The 26,610-nt window shown below is 44.8% G+C and overlaps 2 protein-coding genes across 5 annotated transcripts in view; one reads left to right on the top strand and one right to left on the bottom strand.

The window, feature by feature from the left end:
* Window positions 1-6,188, top strand: part of acvr2a (activin A receptor type 2A) — a 52,660-nt gene extending 46,472 nt beyond the window's left edge. Inside the window, exon 12 of one of the 2 annotated variants that reach the window (XM_018097055.2) lies at window positions 387-6,188. In XM_018097055.2, the coding sequence (XP_017952544.1) occupies window positions 387-581 (195 nt within the window). In that variant the 3' untranslated portion in view covers window positions 582-6,188. 2 annotated transcript variants of the gene reach the window in all.
* A 5,010-nt stretch (window positions 6,189-11,198) lies between these two features.
* On the bottom strand, window positions 11,199-26,602 carry orc4 (origin recognition complex subunit 4). 3 transcript variants are annotated; one of them, XM_031892587.1, is made up of 14 exons: window positions 23,776-23,789; window positions 22,946-23,021; window positions 22,610-22,680; window positions 21,931-22,021; window positions 20,853-20,928; window positions 19,243-19,328; window positions 18,451-18,499; window positions 17,941-18,092; window positions 15,922-16,095; window positions 15,139-15,225; window positions 14,681-14,789; window positions 13,724-13,819; window positions 12,985-13,052; window positions 11,199-11,468 (listed from the first exon to the last, which is right to left on the bottom strand). In XM_031892587.1, the coding sequence occupies exons 2-14, from the start codon at window positions 23,000-23,002 to the stop codon at window positions 11,286-11,288; spliced, it is 1,299 nt and encodes a 432-aa protein (XP_031748447.1). In that variant the 5' UTR covers window positions 23,003-23,021; window positions 23,776-23,789; the 3' UTR covers window positions 11,199-11,285.
* Between the last annotated feature and the right edge of the window lie 8 nt (window positions 26,603-26,610).

Below are 26,610 nucleotides of genomic sequence, written 5' to 3'. Positions count from 1 at the left end.
AAGCCGATGCGGTCCCTGATCCGACTAGATTTTCTAACCTGCCTGATCGAGATCTGACCGATTTCAGGCCAGATATCAGTCGGGCAGGCCCGCCTGTAGTCCCCATACACGGGCCAATTAGCTGCCGAATTGGTCTAAGGGGCCCATATCGGCAGCTAGAATCGGCCTGTGTATGGGAACCTTTAGCCATACTGGGCTCCTATTTCATATTCATGGCATTCATTTATAACTAGCCGCTTTTACCCCCTATATAGTTATATTACCCCCTATATAAATATGCCCCGCGGTGCAATAAGGAATATCTGTCCCAACATGCCATACACGGCAGCCTCGCCACAGTCCGTAACCAAATGACTTCCAACCTTTTGTCTTTTCCTTTCCCCCAGGGAATGGCGATGCTCTGCGAAACCATAGAGGAGTGCTGGGATCACGACGCGGAAGCCCGGTTGTCGGCCGGCTGCGTCGAAGAGCGAATCATTCAAATGCAAAAACTCACAAACATTATCACAACCGAGGACATTGTCACAGTGGTCACGATGGTGACAAACGTGGACTTTCCGCCCAAGGAATCGAGCCTATGATACCCCTCGGTCGTGGTTACCCAGACCAACCGGACTCTGGCGCAGAGCTGCTAAGCTAAAGGGGAACTTCTGCCTAATGAAAATGATATAAACCGGCAAAGGTCCGCGTGAATGGAGGCGGGGGGGTTGCTCTTTTGCAGATCGTCCCGTTTGGACGCCCCACCGACGACTCTTACAACCCGGAGACTTGTTTCATTCCACGCAAACGCCCCGAAGGACTCGCCGCGGGTTTTTATCGACAAAATCAATCGAAAAGGAATGAAAGAAACAATGAAGAAACACGAACCTAATAAACTGACACCCGTTTTTTGTTTTTAAAACACGTCAGACAAAAAGACTAATATTACGTGAACTACTGCTACGTTTTTTTTTTTTTTTTTAAATCAAAGCATTTCATTTCAGATTTAAAGGGTAACTGTTTTTATTGCATTTGCCGTTGTGTTTCTCTCAATGACTATTGTAACGTCATCATGACACAGCTTGTGAATGTTCCGTGTGCTGCTGTTCCGTGTATATAAACCCTAAAGTAATCAACGTGGGATATATTAAAAGAGGCTTCCAAGCAGACTGTAACCTCCCTCAACAAGGTATACCTCAGCTCCACCTTCTCACGAAATTCTCCGATACCGCGGAAAACACTAAGAAATTCGAAGAATAAATCCACCCCCTTTTTATCGTTTTTTTTTTTTATTGCTGTATTGCCAAAATTCAGTTGTTCGATTTTTAAAGGGTAAGCTACGCTGAAACCATTTTTGTTTTTGACTAGTGGAGGAGTTGGGTAGTGCATTCGGCCTTCTTGCCGCAGTCCGGCGTGTCGGCGGAGTATTCCGAACCCTCCTCGGGAATAAGGGAAACTTAAGACTGGTGTTTTTAGATTCGGCCTTATTTATTACTACGGAGACTTCTGTTGACTAACGCGACCCATTCTGTTGGCGTCTAATCAGATAATAATCCGATAGATGGAATGATCGGCGCAGCAAGGCAGTAAAGGGAGGTTCCCATGACGTGGAACCTTCCCACCATGAAAGACTTGCTGTCCCAGTCATTGGTTTATTGGGTTACATTTGGAGGGGCACCACTATCCCCCCCCCTGCACTGTATAGATTCTGGGTGGGCTGAGGCATGTCTCTTATGTGTCTATTGTAACAATAAGCAAGCTTCTGCTGTCTGCTGCCTCTGGGGGTCATGTGTGGTAGGGGCCTAGGATGCAGCCAATCACAACCTGGTAGTTCCTGTGATGGCTGACCTACATGCTTAACACGTGTAGCAAAGCTCACCACGGGTCCAACCATTCTGCCTGCACCCGTTCTTTCTGTTTTCTCCAGAGTGTCAGGAGGCGGGGCATCCCTTTTGTGCTGTTTCAGACAGGAAGATATTTACTGAGGTTAAGCTTTTTTTGGGGGGGAGGAGTTAGGATTAAGCCATGGGCAATATACGTGTATTTACTAAAACGTTGAACAACTGTTACAATATGTAATATGTCCTTTGAGCTTATGGCAACATTATTCTCTAAGTGGCCCTCGTGATGGTTGGGCCCCGGGCAAATGCCTTCTCTGCCCTAATCTGATTGGTGGGGTCTCTTTACCCAGGAATAATAATAACACGACCCAGTATTTTGGCCTTCAGGTCTCTGCATGCATGGTCGGGGGTAGTATGTAACAGCAGGAGGGCAACACGCTAATGGTATGTTACTCATCGTTACTATGGTTGGGGGGTCGTGGATTCCGTTTCCTTCAGAGGGAGCCGCTTACCTGGAATCACAGTGTGAAATCGACATGCCCAAAGCCAGTTTCTCCAGTTAGAGATTCCGCACCACCATCGGCATACCTCCCAGCATCCCCCATTTTAACTATTGGAATAATTTAGGCCACGCCTAGGATTAGACTAGCCCCACCCCAGCCTAGTTTCTTTACAACCCCGCCCCTGCAGAGCTGTCCTGCCGTAACAGGGAGCCGTTGGGAGGTATAACATCTGCTGATGAATTCAATAGGAGGGCCTCCTCCAACCAAAACAATGGGGCATTTCACTCAGGGATTTTGGGTAATAGGAATCGTAGCTCCCTGGGAAAATCTGACCACTTGAATTTGAGGAACCGGTGGATTCAGATTGATACCCCCGATGTAGTCACGGCTTATTTTGTTATATCTCTGACCCCTCCCCCAAATGATTACATTGCCGTCGTTTTACTAAAGTACTATATAGGTTTGCTGTGTCTGAGAAGTAACTGAAAATTATACGCATGTTCTTTTTTTTTTTTTTTTTTTTTAATTTTGTCTTTTTTTTTAATGATTTCTGTATCTTTGTGAGCGCTAACACTGGAACACTCAGTTCATATAGTGAATATTTATGTACGTGCCGCTTCAGCTCTGTGTTCTGTAGCCCATACAGGACGGACCGCACCGCCGTTTCAGGGTCACCTCAGGAAATGTCATTACCCACAATCCCTCACTACATATTAAGAGTAAACTGCGGCACGCCGCCGCATCGCTGCTCTTGTCTGCTCGACATTCACTGTCTGTGACTTACTGGGCTTTGCGTTGGCAAACTTTCAAATTTCAGATGTTGCCGTTAATCAGGGAAAATTAGAAAAAAAATAAAATGTATTACCCTCGAATATGCAATTCCTATTTAGAGGTGTAACCAACTGTTAGCGTGGGGCTAACGATGGATATGAGAAAAATAAATTAACTGCTTTTACATATGGACTGGAAAATGGCATTGGTGTGGACTTCTCTGCAGTGTAATATATGTATTTGCGTCCCTGGACAAAAAAAAAAATTGACGTTGTTAAAGGGGATGTAGACCCAAAACTAAAATGTTGCCAAATGAAAGAGAATGCGATTCTAAACAAATTTCCAATATACACTCATTAAAAATTTCCAGCCGTTCTAAGGTTATTGCTGTTGAAAGCATTGTAGAAGCAAGGAACAGTAATGGCGGAAGAGACGCTGTTTTCAATTTCAATTACATTTAACAATAACTTGGAAACGGCTGGAAATTTTTAATGAATATATATTAGAAAGTTGATCAGAACTTCATTTACTTTCCTTAGGGAACATTTTGTTTTTTTGAGGTTCACATCCCCTTTAAATTTTAAAGGGGAAGTATCTGTTTGATCTTGAAATGTGTATATTGTAGAGCTGTTATAGTTTTATGATACGAAAGAGGGGCTTTTGTTCAAAAGTTATTCCATTTCTGATGTCAGTATTTTTTTTATGCCCATAGTGGTGGAAAGTGGTATTGCAAGATAGTGTGGAATAACTTTAGAACTAAACCCCCTTAGAATGTGCTTCTGTGGAGCTGACAAGGGACAGTTTTAGGGTGATTGCACATGGTATGCTGGTGGGAAATCTCCTCTCCTGCGGGCTACGAAGCCCCTTAAAAGCTTTCACCGCCCACAGGAAGTCTCCTCCCCCTAGGCCCAAAAATACCTTCATAGGGGGTTTAATGTAAGTGACCATGGGTAAAACATATCCGTTGCGCAATCGCACATAATTCAAATTGATGTTTTACCCATGGTAACTTACATTAAACCCACTGAAGGTATTTTTGGGCCTAGGGGGGAGGAGACTTCCTGTGGGCCGTGACCCATGCTCTACCACCCTAGAGCTGGGCAGAGAGAGAAACAGCCCCTTATCCAACCGATCTTTTGGTTCAATGGATTGACAGTCTTTATTGTTTGACCTATAAGTTGCTGAGCCGAAGATAAACAACACCCGCTTGCAACTCACAGGCCAGGACTTTTAGCTTCGAATATATTAAGACTGCCCCCTTATGGATAAAAAGGGGAGGAGTTTGGGGAAATTCTGAGGAATTTGTAAATGTAGTAAATCCTGTTTAAACGTCATTGATTGGCAGTAGAAATAGGTGCCAAAGTCTCAGAATGGCGGAATCATTGTACATGCCAAAGTCAAATTCTTCTTTTTTTATTTCTGAAACTTCTTTACAGTGAAGCCTCCGCTCGCCAGTATTATATTACATTTCTCTCCGTTTCAATGCAGGAAATTTTTTTTTTTTTCTTCATTTTTAAGATTTTTTTTATTGATCAGGAACGTACTGTGAGTGTGGAACGTTCCGACGGGCAGTTAGAACAGGCAGTAACGCTACCAGAGACACGAGCAGAGTTTGCCCTGGTTGAGTAACCAATAGGAATGGAAATGAAAGTTGTTGGTTGCCGTTGGTTACTAGACCATTACAAACATAACACTACGTTTGTTTTACTTCTAATATGCACTTATTCTCTGGGAACAACTCACCGGCTCTAATCCAGGGGGATATTGAAGGGTGAGAATTATTTCTCAATTGTGTTTTTAAATTGGAATTTCCCTTTATTTTGCTATTTCTGCCCTGGGTCTCCGTCCAATCATTTTCTACTCTGAGTAGGAAAAGGGGAGTCGTAATCTTTACCCAAATGAAGAAATATCTAAAGAGGAGTCACACACATATGTGTCGTTTGTACCCAAATTAAAAAAAAAAAAAAACCCCATCAACCCACGGAAGTGCTATTTTACACCCCCCTGTATGCATAAGGAAGATACCCCAAGACTTCCATGAGTAGGAAATATGAAAGGCCAAGGGGGGGCCCTTGGGTGATGGGGGACTAAACCTTGTACATAGATAACAAAAACACCCATAACTGCTTATTATTTCATACTTCAACCCCTTTGCAAGCTGAAAGTATGTAGGCAGCCATTTTGATTTCACAGACCCTCCCATTTAAAGGGAAATGTTACCATTTTAGTCCAGCAAGATCTGCAGCCTTGGGCTGTTCCATAGTAGGGGGTCTGGACCTCCGTATAATGCAGCTTTCTAGTGACGGTTTGGCCAACTGCCTCCCAACTTCGTAAGATATTTAATCTCTTAGTGGAAACAGCCCTCCATGTCTGCCCCCTATTTAGCACTGGTGGTTTAACCGGCATTTGCACCCCATGTTTGGAAATAGTAAATGCGTTGATTCCACTCGCCCCCATCTTGGTAGAAATGGTGCATGTTCCCGAGTGTTCCCTTCCCAGCGACCCTTTGTCTGCATAAAGTATTAGAGACTAGTATTAGGGACCCCCCCCCCGTGCACTGTAGGGGGCAGCAAGTATGCCTTTTATTCCTTGTTTATTCCTTGGTGGCAGTCGACCGGCATGACTGAAGAGGGGGCGTGGCTCTTTCAGAATGAGGCCATAGAGGTGCAAGTATTGCCCTGTCTACTCGAGGCCGAGGTTCCAAAATAGATTTAAGCACTGATGATCTACACCCCCTTTTCTGCTCATCCCGGAGGCCATTTTGCATATCGGTATCGTCTCCAGGAAATCATCAATAAACCAATAAAAAAAATGATGGATATTTTTGTAAGTGCGTCAGTATAGTTGGCCTTTGACACATGCAGAATTCTGATTGGATGCTGCCAAGTCATCTGCCACTGATGCTTTACAAGGTCCTTCTGCAGAGGTCCCTACGAGCATTTTGACATTTGTGGTGGTATCTGGTATGTTGATCAGTGGTACTGAGTAGCAACAATGGGTGGTTTCTATAGGGCGTCTGACTGGGAGTCGTAACAGCGAGGGGGCTGTAGGATTGGCATCTCTTGCACTCTGGGTGGGGTTAAAAGTATGGGAACAACTTGGTGTTCTATCCATTTGCAAATCCCAGTCTCCGCCCCCAGGCTGGAAGGCCCCAGTTAGACATTTCTTGGCTAGAGTATTTCCTCTACTCAGTCTCGTAGCTCAATGGCGACTTATTTGTAACTTCAAACCTCGGGATTCTATCTGCTCCATTCTCAGCGATCAATTCCAGTTCAATAGGAAATATAAACCAATCACACAGGTTATCATGAAAGGCTACGCCCCTTTAAAGCGACAGTACGGCTAAGATCTGAGCTTGTATTTTATATCCACTGTCCCTTTAAACGGCGGCCATTTTTAAAGCTACAGCCCAGATGTACATTTCATACCGTCGGCCCAATTCCGTGGCCCCCCGTTATCTGCCTTGAGACATGTACTGAATGTAATTGAGGGCAAGAGCTCGACCACACAAACTGCCAGTTTTCATTTGCCGACTACGAATTTTTTCCAGTTGCTGATGTTTTCCAATCTGTTAGACTTAAAAAAACTTTCTACGGATTTTTTTATTCTACGCATTTGGTAAATAAATATGCAGAAGTTTTATTTATGGTTTCATTGCGGCGCAGGGAAGGCGCCGCTCAACCGAACATCTTTTACCTCAGATATTCAACCAGCAAAGTAGGTTTTTATGCAGTTTCTCAGTCCATATATATAAATATATATATATATATAATCTGTTACCTCTCACCTGTCGGTAAGCAATTCTTTTAGCTTGGACTCTGTGTTTCTGTCGGTGTTTGGGCACAGGATGCTGTACTACTGTCAGTTTCTGACTTGCGATTTTGCCGCAAGCGATCTACGGAAAATAAAAACATAAATAAAAAAAAAGCCCTGGATAAAGTGATTGTTAAATATTGTACAAATAAAACATGTATGCTATCCCCACCAAAAACAAAACTACGAAAAAAAAATATGAAATAAAAAAGTGAACATAATATTGTGAATCTTGAACTGTGTCTCTTCTTTCCTAACGTCGGAAACGGTTTCTTTTCCTCGATCTTCCCTCCAGCCGGCTGTTACGGTCATCTGTCCAAATGGGCGGATATTGTACGAGGGGTCGTACATGGTAGGGTTTTCCAACAGGTTCAGATTGGGATTCACACTAGGCCCTGGCATTCCAAGTACACAGAGGCACAACAGCCCCCCCACAGCAACCCAATAAATAGTGACCGTCTATGGCATCTAACAGCAGCCCCTCTGGCATATACCAGTAGCCACAGACTGCCAGTTCGGGGCTGGTTTGTAAGTGTTCTGATTGTCTGGGGAACAATGAGAACTGCAGCTCCTCCTCGCTTCCATACACCGGCTGATACGTTGCATCAAGGAATTACATTTTCAAACTTGTCTGATCGATGATTGGTCGATCCACGGTGCATAGATATTGGGGGGAATTCACAAATGTGGAGAGAGCCCCTTTTTTGGAGTAAAGGTGGTGGAAAAACTGGTGGAAAACACTTTCTCCAGATTCACAAAAAAGCCGCCATCTTGGTGATCAGCAAACAGCACATACACACTGGCACCCAAACTGGGATATTGGGGTACAAGGTTGGACTGGCCCAACAGGGCACTGGATAAAAACCCGCTGGGCCCTAGTTCTGTTGGGCCCCTTTTCGCTGGGCACGTTGGGGAGGGGGCTGGATTGCTGCTGCCCAGTAATGAGTAGGGGCTAGAGAAGACGGTATTTAGACCCTTAAATCTTGTTACAGAAGTGGAATTACACAGAAATATAGAAAACATTTGAAAGCCCAGATTGTCCTGAAAAAATGATGTATAGTTTCCCTGGGCAAACTAAAATTACCCCTCAGGAAATGCTCCCAAAGTGAAATGGCAAATGGCAAATGAAATGCAAAATCCTGCAGGTAAAATCCTTCCCCCGAGGCTCCTGTAGCTGTGGGACTGGGTTTGGTGGCACCGACACATTAACTAACAGCTAAAGGCAAATTCATAAAAAAAAATGGAAAATGGCAAAATCTCAAAACTGTTTAAAAGACAAATTCACAAAAGTGGAGATAGAGGTTTGTGAATTAGGTGGAAAATCCGACAAATCTATCTCCACTTTTATTTTGTCTCAATATCAGCACTTTTGTGAATTCCCCCCCATTGAGTTGGCTGTACCACCTGTATGGCCAGCAGTATGGCACTGCTAATTATGGCAGAATTATATAGTCCTGGTCCTGTAGCGCCTGCAACTGAAGTCATCGAGAACACTTTGGGGCACATTTACTAAACCTGTAACATTGCTCATTTTTTAAAAAAAATTCGGATACACTTATTTGTACGAACGTCATACATTTACTGAAAATTCTGAACTGAAAAAGTTGAGAAAAGTCATGGAGATCTTGAATTTTCTGACTGTGACTTTTTTTTCGAATTGTTGCACAAAAAACAGTGTCAAAAATCTGAAACCTCTGGAGTTTTGAAGCAAAAGAAGGATCTTCCAGGGAAGGGACATCTGTCATCGACTTCTACACAATTTCGGCAAGTTTTAGCTGACAAATTGTTGGATTTGGATTTTTAGCTGTTTGGACGCATAGTAAATCTCAAAAAAGTCACGACTTTTAGTGCTAAAAATCCAAATCGGGAAAAAAAAGATGGTTAGTAAATGTTGCTCTATGAGTAGCTCGAAGTCTGTGGGTGAACTCAAACCTGAAATACAAGAACGACATTATTTTTGGCCCATAAAAAATAGTCACATGACTTTAAACACCACGAGGTTTCATCAAATGCTACAAAGATCGATCAGATGAAGGTTTTAGTCATTTTACCTTCAGGGATGAAAACGTACTTTGCTACAGTCGTTGGATGGCAAATCTTCATTGTAGTTACAAGTCAGATTTTAATATTAGTTTAGAGGAGTGGAACTACACCCGGAGGTGCAGACTATTCCAGAATGTCCAAGTTTCTCAGTTGATGAGATTTTGGAATTCCAACATGAGATTGGAGGAGAGTTAGTTAGGAAGAAGGAGAAGGAAAGGTAAAAACTAGGTAAGCTTTATCACAGAAACACTGCACAGAGTCCTCTATCAAAAGAAACACAGGATTTCTTGTCTTCTTTTGTGTATACATGTTCTTAGGGTATCTGACTTCCTTCTCTCAGAAAAATCCTTCATGAGTCTGCTCAATTTGCTCCTCTCTCCCCCATCCATCATCTCTCTCTCCCCCTCTCAACTGCTGTAATCCGAGCTACCAGCAGCCAGACCTGCAACACAGAAGCTGCTGAGACCAAGCTAAAATGGCAGCCACTATCTTAAAAAAAAGATGGAGCTTCTAGGGCTGGTTACTCAGGTATGGTAAAGCTTTCTGCAGAATAAATATAGCGTTCTAGGTGGCACTAATGTAGTCACATATAGTGCCACCTAGAACGCTATATTTATTTTATAATCTATTGGCAGTAAGATGCCAAAATGACGCTCTATGCTATAGGCCACACCCTGATCAGTCTTGACCTGGGGGTGCAGTTCATCACTAACCTAAAATGTGCAGCTTCTAAGAGGCAGATTTCTCTAGGTAGAGACCTCCATTAGCTCGATCTCAATAACATTTCCCCAACAGATTGGAGGCATTCATCAAAGCCTAGAGGAACGTCACGCAACGTGAGAAGACTTTGCTTTGGTGTCTTTGTGACAGTCACATCCACAAATTTCTCAGGCACAATCAGCTGTTCAGAGCTGTAGTCACATGATTTCAGGGGTTCCTAAATGAACGCTAAATGTTAAGCCAAATGATAATCCTGCAATAAAGTTCCAGGATTTGACTGGATCCCGAAATAGTTGGGTTTTTCCCTGGAGAGAAGGAACTCGAGGAACAGCAAATGCTTCAGAGGAGGAAAACAATAGAAATGGTCCCAGAGATGTTTAACCTGATTGGCCAAGTGTGAGGGGGAAACACAGTCATATATATCTTTTATAGGAAAACCCACAGCCTTCTGCTTGCGGAACTACAACTCTTTACCCAAGTGAAGAGCCAGATCTGGCTGATCCCATCCTTTAGCCCTCAAACAAGGGCCAATATAGATCTCTCCTTGCCCAATAGAACTTTCCAACCTGTCCAGCAGGTTCCTGGCAAGATATTTGTCATTTTGGCACCATGGCCATAAGTCATCAACCCTGTATGGAGAGGCCGCAGCTAACGTTGAAGCCTCTATGCCCCCCCCCCCCCCCCCACCACTCTCTTTCAGTAGCTGAATATGACAATGGGCTCATCTACTGTCCCTGGGCAGTAACGTCTCTAACCAATTAGTTAATTTGTTTTTCTCGGGCCAGCTGCCATTGAATACTGCCCCCCTGCAAATTCACCACATTCAATGAATAAATATTCCTATTCTGATGTACCTGAAAGTGTTCTAGCCCCCCACTAGCTAAGTAAATACCACCCCCCTCCCCCCTCAGCTCATACTAAGGTTACACAACCCAATTCTCACACTAACTGACCTTAAAGCTGGGCTTTTTCTGAGTGTACCCCCAGAACTTGCCCTTTAGGCTGAGGCCCCCCCCCCCATCCCCCACCCCCCCCACCCCCCACCTCAGTAAAACAGGTGGCCCTTGATGCCTGGAAAAACTGATGAATAAATACCATTTTATATGCTGAAATCCAGCTGCAAAACAGATCCTTTTTTACTGCATCATTTGAAATCCTGGCAGGGGAGGAGGGACTAAAACACTGATGTTACAAATTGTAACAACTTCTCCACAGCTTACAGACAGCATGCAGGAACTACATAACCCACAATGCATTGCACTGGGATGTTCCTTTACTTATTGACATCACGTGTGCAGGGAATTGTGGGATTGGGAGGATGCAGGCTGAAGGCAGGCTGAGAACAGGCGACTACTGTTACATTTTATTTGAGTCCCAAAGTAGCCAGCCAATCAGCAGGGGAACAGGGGGCGGGGCTTAGGGAACTGTTCCAAACCATATTATTACATTAAATATCATGAAAAGGCTGAATATTTTTAATTGATGTATATTGCAAAGTTGCTTGAAATTATGTTTCCTTTTCAAAAAGCTGTGTTTGGCTAATATTTTATTAGAAAGTACAAAAATAGATTGCGTATTGACCATTTCAGTATAAAATTTCCCCGGACCCCCCACCTCAGCTGAGAGAGGACATTGCCCACTGCTTCACATCCGTAGGGCAGTTGGGGTATTTCTGCAGCGCTTCTATAACCTGAGTGTTATCCAGTAGGAGCTTCATGAGTCGGTACTCTTTCTGTGTGCGCATCGACAGCCCTTCCATTGGCTTTATCAGCTCCAGCTGGTGCAAGTGCTCAAACGCCTGGAAGGGAGAAGCACAGACAATCCAATAAGGCACAGTTTAAAGGGAAACAATCGGGTTTGGGTAAATAGATTAGTAATAATAAGGAAGAATAGCAAGTAAAGATGTCCCGCACTCACAGGTCTTAAGTGAAATAAAGGTGTTTATTCAATCCACATCTAACGTTTCGGCTGCCTCCGCAGCCTTTCTCAAAGAGAAAAGGCTGCGAGAAAGGCTGCGGAGGCAGCCGAAACGTTAGATGTGGATTGAATAAACACCTTTATTTCACTTAAGACCTGTGAGTGCGGGACATCTTTACTTGCTATTTTTCCTAAACCCATTGGGACTGCACCCAGGCATCGCTATTCTATCTTTGACGTGAGTGCCTGTTTACAAGCAAATACTAATAATAAGGAAGGATATCTCTGCTTCCTGTTAAAGAAAATACTGTCTATTAATTACTCAATGCCTTTATAACAAACATAATGGTACCGGGAACACTGCCCCCTATGTGGTGAGGCAGATAGTGCAGCAGAGTATGGTATTTTTATGGAGATTATATATATATATATATATATATATATATATTTGTTGCTCAATAAAGATTCTACTTTTTGTACGCAAGTCCTGGGAGTGCGGATCCTTCTTCGGTTGATTTTTGTATGTATATATGTATATATATTAGACCATACGCCCACTCTCCAAACTATTTTTCCTCCTTTCCTCCCCCAACCTCTTTATTCTCCTAGTCTCTTTTATTGCCAGCATCTATTCTTCCATCTATTTCCCCTCTTTGTTTTTATTCCAACACTATTATATATATATATATATATATATAGTGAGAGAAACCGAGAGAGATTTTTTTTTCCCATGGGCTAATAAAGATGTAGTAATCCAAATGCCCAGCAGAGGGTGCAGTGCACTACGAAACCAGTAGGAGTCTAAGTGGCCTCTGTTGTTATAGAAGTTAAACATTGGGATATACTAAGCTCTTCCCCTTTACTATGTATCAGCGCAGTCAGTTAGGATATGGAGTTTGATTCTAGGCACTATCTGCATGGAATCTGTATGTTTTCCCCGTGTCTGTGGCTCGTTTAATGATTTACTGCTGTTGTTGCCAGAAGGTCTCTATTAAAAGGAATCCCAGACACCACCATGAAGAATAATGAATTCCAAGATTTGAATCCTGATCCATAGAGTCCTTAACTACTGTGTGGGTCCCACTCAGCACATAGAGCTGCTCTATACATGTTACATATACAGCAGCCAAACGCATGAGATGTTATAACCTCCCATTGGCTGCTCAGTACTGGGCAAATGCAGGTGATGTGCCGGGGGGGGTAAACTCACCAGGGACTGACAATGCTATAGAGGGGGTTTGTAAACTGTCAGTATATTCCCCTCATCTCTAAAATGTTTGGAAGCACAAAGAGGAGCAATGTTCCTATTAGGATACTAAATGAGTGCAGAGCCCAACAAGCCAGCCATGGCATGGAATGGGTTAATATTGGCTATATTTGATATATCCATATCTTACCTTCATTACTACGGGCTTTTCAAAGTTATAGACAGAGTGAGCTTTCCTCTGAATAAACTTCTGGAATTCTGTCAAAATAATGATAATACAGTCATAACATTAATAATAATCATTCATAGTAATAAAATAGTAATGATGGTAAAAGACTCAGAGAAACATGTTATTAACCTGACACCCCCCCCCCCCCCCGCAATCCTGTGAGTGATGTGGCCCAGAGGCGGCTGGACTTACATATGGGGGGCAATGCAAGGTGTATCCCCTGGGGAAGGACACAGTGAAAAACCCTCTTCCGGCCCCTCGACCCAGGTAAGAACTGAGATCACTCAACGTACATCAGAACAGCATTTGGTTTGTACTGGTAACACACTGCAAAACCAAAAGGAGCCTGGCACTGAATAGGTTAATATTTGCAAAGAAACCAACAGGGGCAGAGTGGCTTTGTGAGCGAGTTGCATAGAGGGACATATTTAGAGTTCACCATCAGGTTAACTTTTAGTGTGTTATAAAACGGGAAATTCTCAGGAACTTTTCAATTGGTCTTCATTATTTATCTTTTTTTTGTATAATTTGCCTACTTCTTTTAGGCTTCCAAATGGGGGTCACTGACCCCAGTAGCCCATAAACTATTGCTCTGTGAGGCTACAATGTTATTGTTGTTGTCATTTTTTAATACTTATCTTCCTATTCAGTGCCTCTGCATACTCTGCATACTAAACAACCCCTTTGAATCCCAAATTACCATTGTGCACCATCTGGAAATTAAAAGGTTCCCCGTCGTAAATGTCCTGTAAGTGCTTCATGGCGATGATCAGGCAGAGCTCTAGGACAGACAGACCTGCAAACAGAACAGATTTCAGTGGTTACAAAGCAGTGTCTTGTATATACCCCATAAAGGGGGAATTAAGTCTTGATGAGCCCCCTCCCCATGATTTGATCACTAGCCCATGAAGCAATCAATAGGACCTGTGCTTAATACAGGGGGATGCCTATAACTGCATGGACCCCCGTTTAAAAATTGCAAAGAGTTTGAAGAAGAAGGCAAATAAGTAAAAATAATGAAGACCAAGTGAAAAGTTGCTTAGAATTGGCCATTCTATAACATACTAAACCTTAACTTAAAGGTAAACTACCTCTTTAAGAGTTGTTCCTGGTATAAAGACTGACAAAGCCCTGTTTGGCTGCCCATGCCCCCTTGACCACCAACATTGTAGATTATTGCAGTGGGATTATAAACACCCCATGTGGGGTAATAAGCAGCCTGCAGTGGGACAATGGCTGTATAAGCAAGGCTGAACCCGCAGGCCTTCAAAAGCCTTATTCACTTCATCAGCCCTTATAGACTGTCTGCTGCAAACGAAACATGAATACATATTCAACATTTAATTTCAGTTAGGAAAACCAATAGGGGCGATAAAAATTAAGGTATATTTGCCCTTTAATTACCCACTTTTACTATAATGGCAGTTTTCACTTTGCTTCAAGAGATGCTTTTCCCTTTCCCATTAGAGGTTCAGATTCTGATACTTTCCTATTGTTTCCAAGCTCAGCACTTCTGGTTACTCTCTATCAGATAAAGGGAATTCATTCTGCTAGTGTTGCCCGACAGAAAGAGAAGCAGTCAAATGGGTACCGAGAAATGGAATTTCCTATCATTATACATGTGTAGCACTGATGGAGAGAGACCCAATAGACTCACCGTGCATTATATTTGCTTTTGAGTCCTGGTTTCGGAGGCGAAAGACTTCCAAGAAGTCTGCGGCAGTTATATGGGGGTGAGAAACACTGACCCGGCAGACAGCCAGCAGCTGGTAATAGAGACAAGGTCTTAAAAACTCAGCATTTAGAGGGAAATAGGTGTTGTCAAGTATATGTACTTTGTTATAGTTACAGTTCCCCTCAGAAAACAGTGGCACTAAAGCCATTCATGACAGACCCCTGTGGGAGCGGTTTATTGTTGGAAGCAACTACACATGGCGCCTAGCAGTGAGGTCACTTTTAGACGCCACATGTGCTTGTTTCCAATTGGCTCCTGCGCCAGTTTGAAGATGGTTATTTTGGCAAGTGCTGCGGCACTTTCAGAGCCAGGAGCCACGGCGCTTCCAGAGCCAGGAGCGGTGAGAGTGTAATGGTAGAAAAACAAAATAAAGTACAAACCAGGAGCATATGGAGGGAGCGAACATCTTTGCTCGCACTGTACTGTTTTTGAAGAATATCTTCCACCATCTTGCTTTCCACAAGACTCTATAAAAGAAAGAATTACAAATTGTGTCATCTGGATAGCCAATATCTTCTTTATATTACCATTGTGGCCCGCAAGAGGAATTTACATGTGCAAAATAACAGAGAAGCTGTTGGCCACTTTTAACTTGACAGAAGTCATACACTGGGCCATAGGACCACAAAGGCAAGTCACTGGAGGGGGGGGGGCATTCCTGTTCACCCCTGGGAATCTGCAAAGGGGATGGTCATTCTGGCTGCACCGTAGATAATAACTACAGGTATAACCAGGCAGGGGATATAGGACAATGCTGACAACACTTGCTCCTCTACAATTTTATATATACACCGGCATAATACCCTAATGCAGCAGTACTGCCACTGGCGATTTCTGTACTTGATTTAAAGGAGAACCAAAGCTTAACAAAGAAGTAGGCTAGAAATGTAGCACGTTATATTTTGGGCTTCTGTACCAGCCCAAGGTGACCATAGCCCTTTAGCAGTAAAAGTCAATTCTCCCAGTAGCTCCATATCTTCTGCTGATTACACTTACTCTGGGCTGCTGTCACTTACCTGCACTTAGGGACCCACTCACAACTATACATTCGATATGAAAGTCGCAATACAGTATTAATACAAGACATGGCCAAAAATGGTATTATAATAAATAGGGTCATTATGGGACAAAAAGTGGGCTGAGAGGATGATTTCCTACTGTACCTTAATGCTCTCGTTCCATTTCTCTGCAAACTGCGAGTCCGGGAAAGACGCAGGAAGAAAGAGTTTCTCCTGAAATATTTCCAGATACTGGATGAAGCTGAAGGAATTGAGCAGATGGATCTGTCTATGGGAGAATCGAGATTTCACTCTCTTTTCTAGAAGTTCCATAACATCCTGCAACACAAAGACAAGTATGCTTGGTCACAATGAAGCTGGCCATACACTGAAAGATCCATCTGGTGAGGTCGGCTACGGGCTGTCGGAGCAAGGAGCACATCAATGCCCAGTGCACTCCTCATCCCGATGGGATTTTTAAGCCTGCCCGATTGGTATATGGTGGCTTTTCAGCCAGATATCGATTGGGTAGACCCTTCTGAGGTCCCCAAATACGTGGCAGATAAAGTGCTGACTCAGACAGTCACCAGCTTTTAGCAGCCCATATAGCTGCCTTAAAAGAGAAACAGAACAGATGTCTGAGCTAATTCAATTTCAAATTTCTTTTCCCTATCCTTACCTCTGCACACATACAAACCAAATATGTCCCAAAGAACTGGTATCCAGTCTCTAACTGAGCTAATTCAATAGCAGTAATGCTCCCAACACTTCTGTTCAAGGACCAGTAACATCCAATAAATCAAATCAGCAATTTGACCAGACATTTAATGACATCATATGTGAAGGTAAGCCCTTTGCCTCCACTTTCAGTCAGTCTTTGTGTGCCATCAGTATGCTTCATTGTGTCACAGTGCTGCAGAATATGTTGGCCCTACATACATGCCAACAATAAAAGAATACATTTTGGCACACTTTTATTTCCTAGTGGTACTGGCCGTTTAACCATAAGGCTATGAGAAGTCACATGGGAGCTCTGATGGCCCAATAAATGCACATGAATACATGCAGTTTTAGAAGGAACCAAATGTGCTTTGTTTACACTTTACACCCTGTCTATAAATGAATCAAGGGTCTCTGTAATCTGGTTTTGAGCCCAGACACCACACCCACCTCCATAAATACAGGGCTGTCTGTGTTTGGCAGTGCTTTATTTATGAGGGGCAGGGGAGGGCAAACTCTTGCACCCCATAGTGTTCCTTAGTGCACTTCTGCCCTGGGCCACAATATATGTCCCCATATGACTTAAACTAATCTTGCTCTGGCCACAGGGGACCTTCTGGGCAAGGTCACAAAAGTACAATGTCTCACTAGAAGAATATTAGACCCATTTTTCATGAGCGGATCTGATAATAAGTTTACATTTTGGGAAACGATTACAATGTTCCTGGGAGTCCACCTGATGTATTTTTATTTTATTAAAGTAAATGAATTTTATGGATGAATTCATGTGGATAAAATGGTGATTGTTGTTCCCCCTCCCTTTTGACTGTAAGCTTTTGCAAACAGGACACGGTTTAATGTGCAAGCCTGGTTTGTTACCTTATTGCTGTTTATATAGTGAATAAAGTATCCCCTGTTGTAAAATATAGGGATATTATAAGTCACCAAAAGTTCCACGACCATATAAAAGCACAAGGCCGAAGGCAGAGGGCTTTTATACAGGTCATGGAATATCCGAGGTAACTTCTAATATCCTCATACTTTACAACAGGGGGTACTTTATTTATTCTAATATATATATATAAGTTTTAGTGTGTCATGTGACAGAAATTACATCACTAAGCTCTTATTATAACTGATGACATCAATAAGCACTGTTTATAAGGATATCATTTACAGTTTGGTCCCACAGGGAAATGACCAAACTGTATATTATATACATATAAAATATAATATAAACCAGTGGAGCAGCACCTCCACCCTTCCATCCATTTAACTGAACAAGAAGATATGCATACTGTATACTTCTACAGCCCTGACACTTTGCTGGGGCCCTAATCTTTTCAGCTCAGTATTTTATATATAAAAGAATATATGCTTACAATAATCAAATGATAAAACATAAAAATCTATACTCCCTAGTGGTAGTTAACAATGGATTAGAAAGGAAGGCAGAAAACTCACCAGTCGGCACGTAAGTCCAATAACTGCGACAGGCGTTTGGGCCGACTGAGCAATGTCAAACAGATTATATAGCAGAGTCTGGTTCTTGTGGTGGGCAAATAGGTCAAACTCGTCCAAAAGGAACAGCACCGGGCAGCTACTTTTCCGATCACCTGAAATGAGAATAAAGGGGTTAGTCTGAGGCCATTTTCAACAGGGCCAAAAAATGTGTCCCAAGGTACAGACTTCTAAGGATAATTTTATTTAAATCGTTATTTTTGTTCAATATTTGAAGACAGACTAAATGTTACATATTTGTTCCCTGTGACAACCTCCATACCCCCATATATAGCCCCCTATATACTACTGTCTATTCAAGTAGCAGGAAAGCCTGCAGCTGCTGGAGAGACAATAGGGGTTCTATTTTACCATCAGATGGCGGATTATGGGCTGAATATCCCTGAACTGTGGTTTCGGTATTATTGTCCCAGGGATACAGGCACTGCAGTAGGGCGTGTGTTATGTACTTACCTGTTTTCAATGCTTCTAGGAGGAAAGCCAAGTTTTCGGCAAAACTTCCCTGTGAAAGAAACATATACTTTTAGGAGGTTGATAGAAAGAGATGTATAAGTGACTGGAGGTTTATCCTATTGAGTACACTGGGTACACATCATGATTTCTAAATACTTTAGTATTATGGGGCCCATTAAAGGGGCGGTTAACTTTTAATATGTTGTAGAATGGCCAATTCTAAGCAACTTTTTAGTTGGTCTTCATTTTTGTTGTTTTTTTTTTTTATAGTTTTTGAATTATTTGACTCTTTCAAGGGGTCACTGATCTCTGCAGCCAAAAAACTATTGCTCTGTGAGGCTAAAATGTTATTGTTACTTTTTATTACTTATTTTTATATTCAGGTCCTATTTATATACCAGACTCTCATTCAAACCACTGCCTGGTTGCTAGGGTTATTTGAACCCTAGCAACCAAATACCAGCTAAAATTGCTGAGTTGCTGAACAAAATTGAAATAATTAAAAACACACAAATAATAAAAAATAAAGACCAACTGCAAATTGTCTCAGAATATTACTCTCTATATTATACTAAAAGATGAACAAACCCTTTAACTAACATTTGTATTTTGCTTGTTTTCACGAATTATGAGCGTAAAAACCAAAAAAACACATAACTTAGCCATCTAAAAGCTGACAAAGTCATGTAGAAGTCATTGGGCAAACTGTAACAATCTTTATTGAATTTGTAGTTTTAGGGGTTTTCGTGATTTTTTTTAGTTTTAGTACAATTCTAAAAGCCCTGTACTTACAAAGACTCTGTCCCCAACAACATTTTCTAAATGCAGCTGCCTTGTAATTTCCTTGAGGGCAATCTTATCAGTAGTTTGTAACAGGCCTTAAAAAAAAATAGAAGGGGGAGGGGGGAGAAAATAATTAAACAATTAATAAGGCTCATAATATTGCAATGCAGCGATATATACACCTATACAAGAATATTATTTAAAAATATAACCATGTCAGAATAATCCTATCTTCAGCTATTTGTTAAAGGGCCCTACAGCTTACTGACAGCATGCAGGAACTACATAACCCACAATGCATTGCACCGTGATGTTTCTTTCCTTATTGACATCACGTGTGCAGGGCATTGTGGGATTTGGAGAATGCAGGCTGAGGACAGTCTACCACCATTACATTTTTTCTAGTCTCAGAATCATGAAAAGGCTGCATGTATTTTAACTGGTGTATATTGCAAAGTTGCCTGAAATAACGTTTCAAAAAAGTTGTGTTTGGGTGGAGTTCCCCTTTAACAAATATCTTTTACGTTTAAAAGCTGTCCCAGCCACGTATTACTTTTAACACACAATGGCACAAAAGAAAAAAAAATCCCCTATACCACATTTTATTTCCAAAATTGCGCACATAGGCAGATACTAGCAAATCACGGTTCTTTTAGTGAAATGGGTCATACAGCTGCTTTAAGATGGGGTGAAGCAAAGATGGAAAACGCTGCATTTGAGGTAGCAGCATGGCCTCAGTGCCTAGACTGGCAAACTCCAGAGGGGATACTGTAAACTGCTGCTTTATAGTTGTGTATACCAGTGTGTCAAGGCCTAAATATCAGTGTATATATGAAAGAAGGAACAACTTATTTGGCCAGTTCAAAGTCATCTTTGCGACTGCTCTTGCTCCCTGGCAGTCTAGTTCTATTAGAGCACATGATTTTTTAGCACTAGACCCCCACACCCTGTGTATTGTTACTAACCCTAAAGACAACCATAAACAAAAATAAAAATTTGACATTAAAGGAGAAGGAAAGTTAGGATCACTCAAGGGTGCCAAAATGTTAGGCATCCCCCATTGAGTGTAATCGCTTACCTGAAACCCCCGGCCGCTGCTCCTGTTAGGAGAAACCAGCACCGGCCCGGGGTGTATGTGACAAAGCGATCCTCTTCCTTCTTCCCGAATGCACAATGGGGTGAAAGGAAGAGGATCGCTCATCTACATTAACTCCGGCCAGAGCCGTTTTCTCCGAACATGAGCACTGGTCAGGTTATCAGGTAAGCGATTGCAATCACTGGGGGTTCCTAATATTTGGCACCCTCAATGATTTAGCCCTTCCTTCTCCTTTAGGGTGAAGACACACGGATCTACTAGTAGCAGCTACTTGCCGTGGCTACTAAAATAGACAAAGCTGATCATTTACTGATAATTGTCTTTATGTGTGTTTTAGCAGAGGCAATTCTCAGTATTGTCTATGGCAGGGGATTTTCTGGTGTTTAGTAGCCTTTCAAAGTAGCTGCTACTAGTAGCTCCGTGTGTCTTCACCCTTAAAGTTCTTCTGTAATGCCCAGATAACCAACAGGCCTGTGCAGCAGAATCCAAAACAGCCATAAAATTCTTTCTCGTTAGAACGAACCATTTAGACGAACTTGCAGCGCATTCTCTTTCACCTGCTTCATTGCCAGAATCTCTTCTAAAGCTCCTTTTAGCAACTGGAAAATAAAAAAAGCAGTTTGTTATAATCATTCATTATGAAAAATGTTATTGTTAAAAATGAATTTAGATTGAACTGTTGTTCTACAAACAAATAAATAAGGTTGAGGAGACTGCCTCATACAGACAAAAGCAACTGTTGAAACTGTTGAACTGTTGGAAATCCTTCTGCACTCCCCACCCATAAGCCAGAAGGGTAATTACCTGGAAAGATATGGCGCAGTGGTATTATCAATGCAACATAAAGAATTTCAGTTTTAATGTTTATTTTTCTATTTAAAGGGATTTTGTCATGATTGTTTATCGTGTATTTTTTATAACTAAATTACACTGTGTACACTGCAAATGATTCATTCTACCAATTCAAATTTGAAATTTTATTCTTGGCCAATAAATTTTAGTTTTATTAGTTGTAATATAGGTGTGTAGGCACCATCTGTGCTTTCAGAAAGAGCCAGCGATTCACAATGTAACTGCTTTCGAATAAGCTATTGTTTCTTCTGCAGGAGTCACGGCTGGACTTGGGTGTTTTACTGATGAGTGCTATTCTCATATCTACCATTAGGTGGGACATGTGAGCATTGTTAGCAATACAGGTGTCAGGGAGCTGTTATCTTGTTAGCTGCCTATTGTTACATCACTCCGACAGCAGGACAGCAGTAAAGAGAGGCTTAAGTTTAAGTCACATGGCTGAGGGCACCTGGGAAACTAAGAATATGTCTAGCCCCACATCAAACATTAAACATAAAAACATCTGTTTGCTCTTTTGAAAACCAGGTTTCAGTACAGGAGGTGTATTCCACACAACGTCAGCAATATTTTAACCAGCCCCGGTGTAGTCTGCAGGCTGCACCAACTGCTGAAATTTTCATCGGAATGGTAAATTATCTTGCCTAATATTTAAAAAATAAACCATTTCTGTACACAAACTGTTGGACCAAAGATTTACCTGCAGGAATATAAATGTACTGTAGCAAGTTAGGAAAACAATGAAACCTTACCATACTCTTCCCCGATCCCCTAGGGCCAATAATCAGTGCCGAGTTACTTTCACCATGAACCACGGTTCTTTTCAGGAGTTCAACCAAATGCCTGAAATTACAAGTGTATGGGAGCATTCAGATGATGCAGCTAAAATACACGGAGGACATTGCACCAAAATAAATGGGGGACAAGAGACAGAACTGTGCCCTGAGGTGATCAGGCAGGCAACAAACATTAGCTGGAAATCTAGCTAGGCTCAAAATGAATTAAAGGGGAACTCCACCCACACAACTTGAAGTAAACATAATTTCAAGTAACTTTGCAATATACATAAATTTTTAAAAAATATGCAGCCTTGTAATAATAGGGTTTGGAACAGTTCCCTAAGCCCCACCCCCTGTTCCCCTGCTGATCTGGCTGACTACTTTGAGACTCAAATAAAATGTGACAGTAGTCACCTGTCCTCAGCCTGCATCCTCCCAATCCCACAATTCTCTGCACATGTGATGTCAATAAGGAAAGGAACATCACAGTGCAATGCATTGTGGGTTATGTAGTTCCTGCCTGCTGTCTGTTAGCTGTGGAGAAGTTGTTACAATCTGTAACATCAGTGTTTTAGTCCCTCCTCCCCTGCCAGGATTTCAAATAGTACAGAAAGAGAAGAACTGTTTTGCAGCTGGATTGCATAGGGCTTACTTGTGCTGAGAATCCACTCCAAACGGTTTGCCATGATGCTGGAAAAGCCTTTGCCTTAGTATTGCATGAACCTACAGATATAGGAAAGCAACTGATGAACAGAGAAATCTTACAATTACAGCAGTATGGGGTGTCAGCTTTAACTATAAGGGTGCCTGCTCCCCGATAGTTACACTCCCAGCCTAAACCACTGCCATACTCACATATACATATACATATACACATATATATATATATATATATATATATATATATATATATATATATATATATATATATATACAATCATCATATATACAACATATATAAGAAAATGCATGTTAGAAACAGAGTTACCCTTGAGATGCATTCTCCTACTGGGAGACAGAGATCCTTAGACTTCCGTTTGCTCATGGAATTGTAGGCTTATTTGCTTTCAAGAAACAAAAAAGAAAAATATTATTGATTATTATTAATGAAACTAATGTAAAATATGCAACATTTTGTACAGTAATCTGTGCAAATGCCTGCTGCAAGGATACGAGCGCAGCATGCATCTGAATTAAAGGGGAAGCAAAGATTTGAATAGTACAGCCGCTGAGTGGAACAGGCAGGGCAGAGACTGGACTGGTGCCAGACAACGCTTGAGTTCTGGGTTTTTACCAATAAGCTAAGAAAATATCACTGAAATAGGGATTTCCCATCTGTGGCCCTATAGTTTCTGCTGTACTTCATCTCCTAGTATTCACTGACAGCTGATGGGAGGAACTGTAAACAGCAGGGCTGCAGGCTGGGTAATGGGCATCCTTGTAAATAGCTATAAATCCATATACAATATAATAACCCTTTTTTACATGTAGTTATATTTCACCCCCTGGGGTAAATGGGGTACATTGCCTTTTTTCACTTGCTTGCCCTACTTGCCAAAGAACATTGGAATGCTAGGCTACATAGCCATACCCTTGTCTCTGTGCCTACCTGCTCTCCTCTGCCCAATGTGTACCCGTATACCCCCTTACCTACTCGCATACCCCCTCACCTACCCGTATACCCCCTTACCTACTCGCATACCCCCTCACCTACCCGCATACCCCATCACCTACCCGCACACCCCCCATACCTACCCGCACACCCCCCATACCTACCCGCACACCCCCCATACCTACCCGCACACCCCCCATACCTACCCGCACACCCCCCATACCTACCCGCACAGCCCCCATACCTACCCGCACAGCCCCCATACCTACCCGCACAGCCCCCATACCTACCCGCACAGCCCCTCACCTACCCGCACAGCCCCTCACCTACCCGCACAGCCCCTCACCTACCCGCACAGCCCCTCACCTACCCGCACAGCCCCTCACCTACCCGCACAGCCCCTCACCTACCCGCACAGCCCCTCACCTACCCGCACAGCCCCTCACCTACCCGCACAGCCCCTCACCTACCCGCACAGCCCCATACCTACCCGCACAGCCCCATACCTACCCGCACAGCCCCTCACCTACCCGCACAGCCCCTCACCTACCCGCACAGCCCCATACCTACCCGCACAGCCCCTCACCTACCCGCACAGCCCCATACCTACCCGCACAGCCCCATACCTACCCGCACAGCCCCATACCTACCCGCACAGCCCCATACCTACCCGCACAGCCCCATACCTACCCGCACAGCCCCTCACCTACCCGCTCACCTACCCGCACAGCCCCTCACCTACCCGCACCTACCCGCACAGCCCCTCACCTACCCGCACAGCCCCTCACCTACCCGCACAGCCCCTCACCTACCCGCACAGCCCCTCACCTACCCGCACAGCCCCTCACCTACCCGCACAGCCCCTCACCTACCCGCACAGCCCCTCACCTACCCGCACAGCCCCTCACCTACCCGCACAGCCCCATACCTACCCGCACAGCCCCATACCTACCCGCACAGCCCCATACCTACCCGCACAGCCCCTCACCTACCCCGCACAGCCCCTCACCTACCCGCACAGCCCCTCACCTACCCGCACAGCCCCTCACCTACCCGCACAGCCCCATACCTACCCGCACAGGCCCATACCTACCCGCACAGCCCCATACCTACCCGCACAGCCCCTCACCTACCCGCACAGCCCCATACCTACCCGCACAGCCCCTCACCTACCCGCACAGCCCCTCACCTACCCGCACAGCCCCATACCTACCCGCACAGCCCCTCACCTACCCGCACAGGCCCTCACCTACCCGCACAGCCCCTCACCTACCCGCACAGCCCCATACCTACCCGCACAGCCCCTCACCTACCCGCACAGCCCCATACCTACCCGCACAGCCCCATACCTACCCGCACAGCCCCTCACCTACCCGCACAGCCCCTCACCTACCCGCACAGCCCCTCACCTACCCGCACAGCCCCTCACCTACCCGCACAGCCCCTCACCTACCCGCACAGCCCCTCACCTACCCGCACAGCCCCTCACCTACCCGCACAGCCCCTCACCTACCCGCACAGCCCCTCACCTACCCGCACAGCCCCATACCTACCCGCACAGCCCCATACCTACCCGCACAGCCCCTCACCTACCCGCACAGCCCCCATACCTACCCGCACAGCCCCTCACCTACCCGCACAGCCCCATACCTACCCGCACAGCCCCTCACCTACCCGCACAGCCCCATACCTACCCGCACAGCCCCTCACCTACCCGCACAGCCCCCATACCTACCCGCACAGCCCCTCACCTACCCGCACAGCCCCATACCTACCCGCACAGCCCCTCACCTACCCGCACAGCCCCTCACCTACCCGCACAGCCCCATACCTACCCGCACAGCCCCATACCTACCCGCACAGCCCCATACCTACCCGCACAGCCCCTCACCTACCCGCACACCTACCCGCACAGCCCCTCACCTACCCGCACAGCCCCATACCTACCCGCACAGCCCCATACCTACCCGCACAGCCCCTCACCTACCCGCACAGCCCCTCACCTACCCGCACAGCCCCTCACCTACCCGCACAGCCCCTCACCTACCCGCACAGCCCCTCACCTACCCGCACAGCCCCATACCTACCCGCACAGCCCCTCACCTACCCGCACAGCCCCATACCTACCCGCACAGCCCCATACCTACCCGCACAGCCCCTCACCTACCCGCACAGCCCCTCACCTACCCGCACAGCCCCATACCTACCCGCACAGCCCCATACCTACCCGCACAGCCCCTCACCTACCCGCACAGCCCCTCACCTACCCGCACAGCCCCATACCTACCCGCCACAGCCCCTCACCTACCCGCACAGCCCCTCACCTACCCGCACAGCCCCTCACCTACCCGCACAGCCCCTCACCTACCCGCCACAGCCCCTCACCTACCCGCACAGCCCCATACCTACCCGCACAGCCCCTCACCTACCCGCACAGCCCCCATACCTACCCGCACAGCCCCATACCTACCCGCACAGCCCCTCACCTACCCGCACAGCCCCATACCTACCCGCACAGCCCCTCACCTACCCGCACAGCCCCTCACCTACCCGCACAGCCCCTCACCTACCCGCACAGCCCCATACCTACCCGCACAGCCCCTCACCTACCCGCACAGCCCCATACCTACCCGCACAGCCCCATACCTACCCGCACAGCCCTCACCTACCCGCACAGCCCCTCACCTACCCGCACAGCCCCATACCTACCCGCACAGCCCCATACCTACCCGCACAGCCCCTCACCTACCCGCACAGCCCCTCACCTACCCGCACAGCCCCATACCTACCCGCACAGCCCCTCACCTACCCGCACAGCCCCTCACCTACCCGCACAGCCCCTCACCTACCCGCACAGCCCCTCACCTACCCGCACAGCCCCTCACCTACCCGCACAGCCCCATACCTACCCGCACACCTACCGGCCCCTCCCGTAAGTCCCCCTGTTCTTGCAGCTCCAGTCCGTACATGTGACTCCCCACAGCCTCACTCCCTCCCTTTCTGCAGTTCCCTTGGTGACAGAATTCCCAAGCTTGAACTTC

Source organism: Xenopus tropicalis, chromosome 9 (assembly GCF_000004195.4).
Source record: "Xenopus tropicalis strain Nigerian chromosome 9, UCB_Xtro_10.0, whole genome shotgun sequence".
Lineage (NCBI taxonomy): Eukaryota > Metazoa > Chordata > Amphibia > Anura > Pipidae > Xenopus > Xenopus tropicalis.
The sequence above is the reverse complement of the archived record's forward strand: the minus strand, read 5'-3'. Positions and strand labels throughout refer to the sequence as shown.

Excerpts from the sequence above, each read along its gene's own strand:
- orc4 (XM_012970290.2), bottom strand. The coding sequence starts at position 23,002 with ATGAGCAAACGGAAGTCTAAGGATCTCTGTCTCCCAGTAGGAGAATGC. Across the intron at positions 20,929-21,930 it reads GGGGATCGGGGAAGAGTATG|TTGCTAAAAGGAGCTTTAGA; the intron begins GTAAGGTTTCAT and ends TTTATTTTCCAG. Across the intron at positions 13,820-14,680 it reads AAAAGCAAATATAATGCACG|GTCTGTCTGTCCTAGAGCTC; the intron begins GTGAGTCTATTG and ends TTCTGTTTGCAG.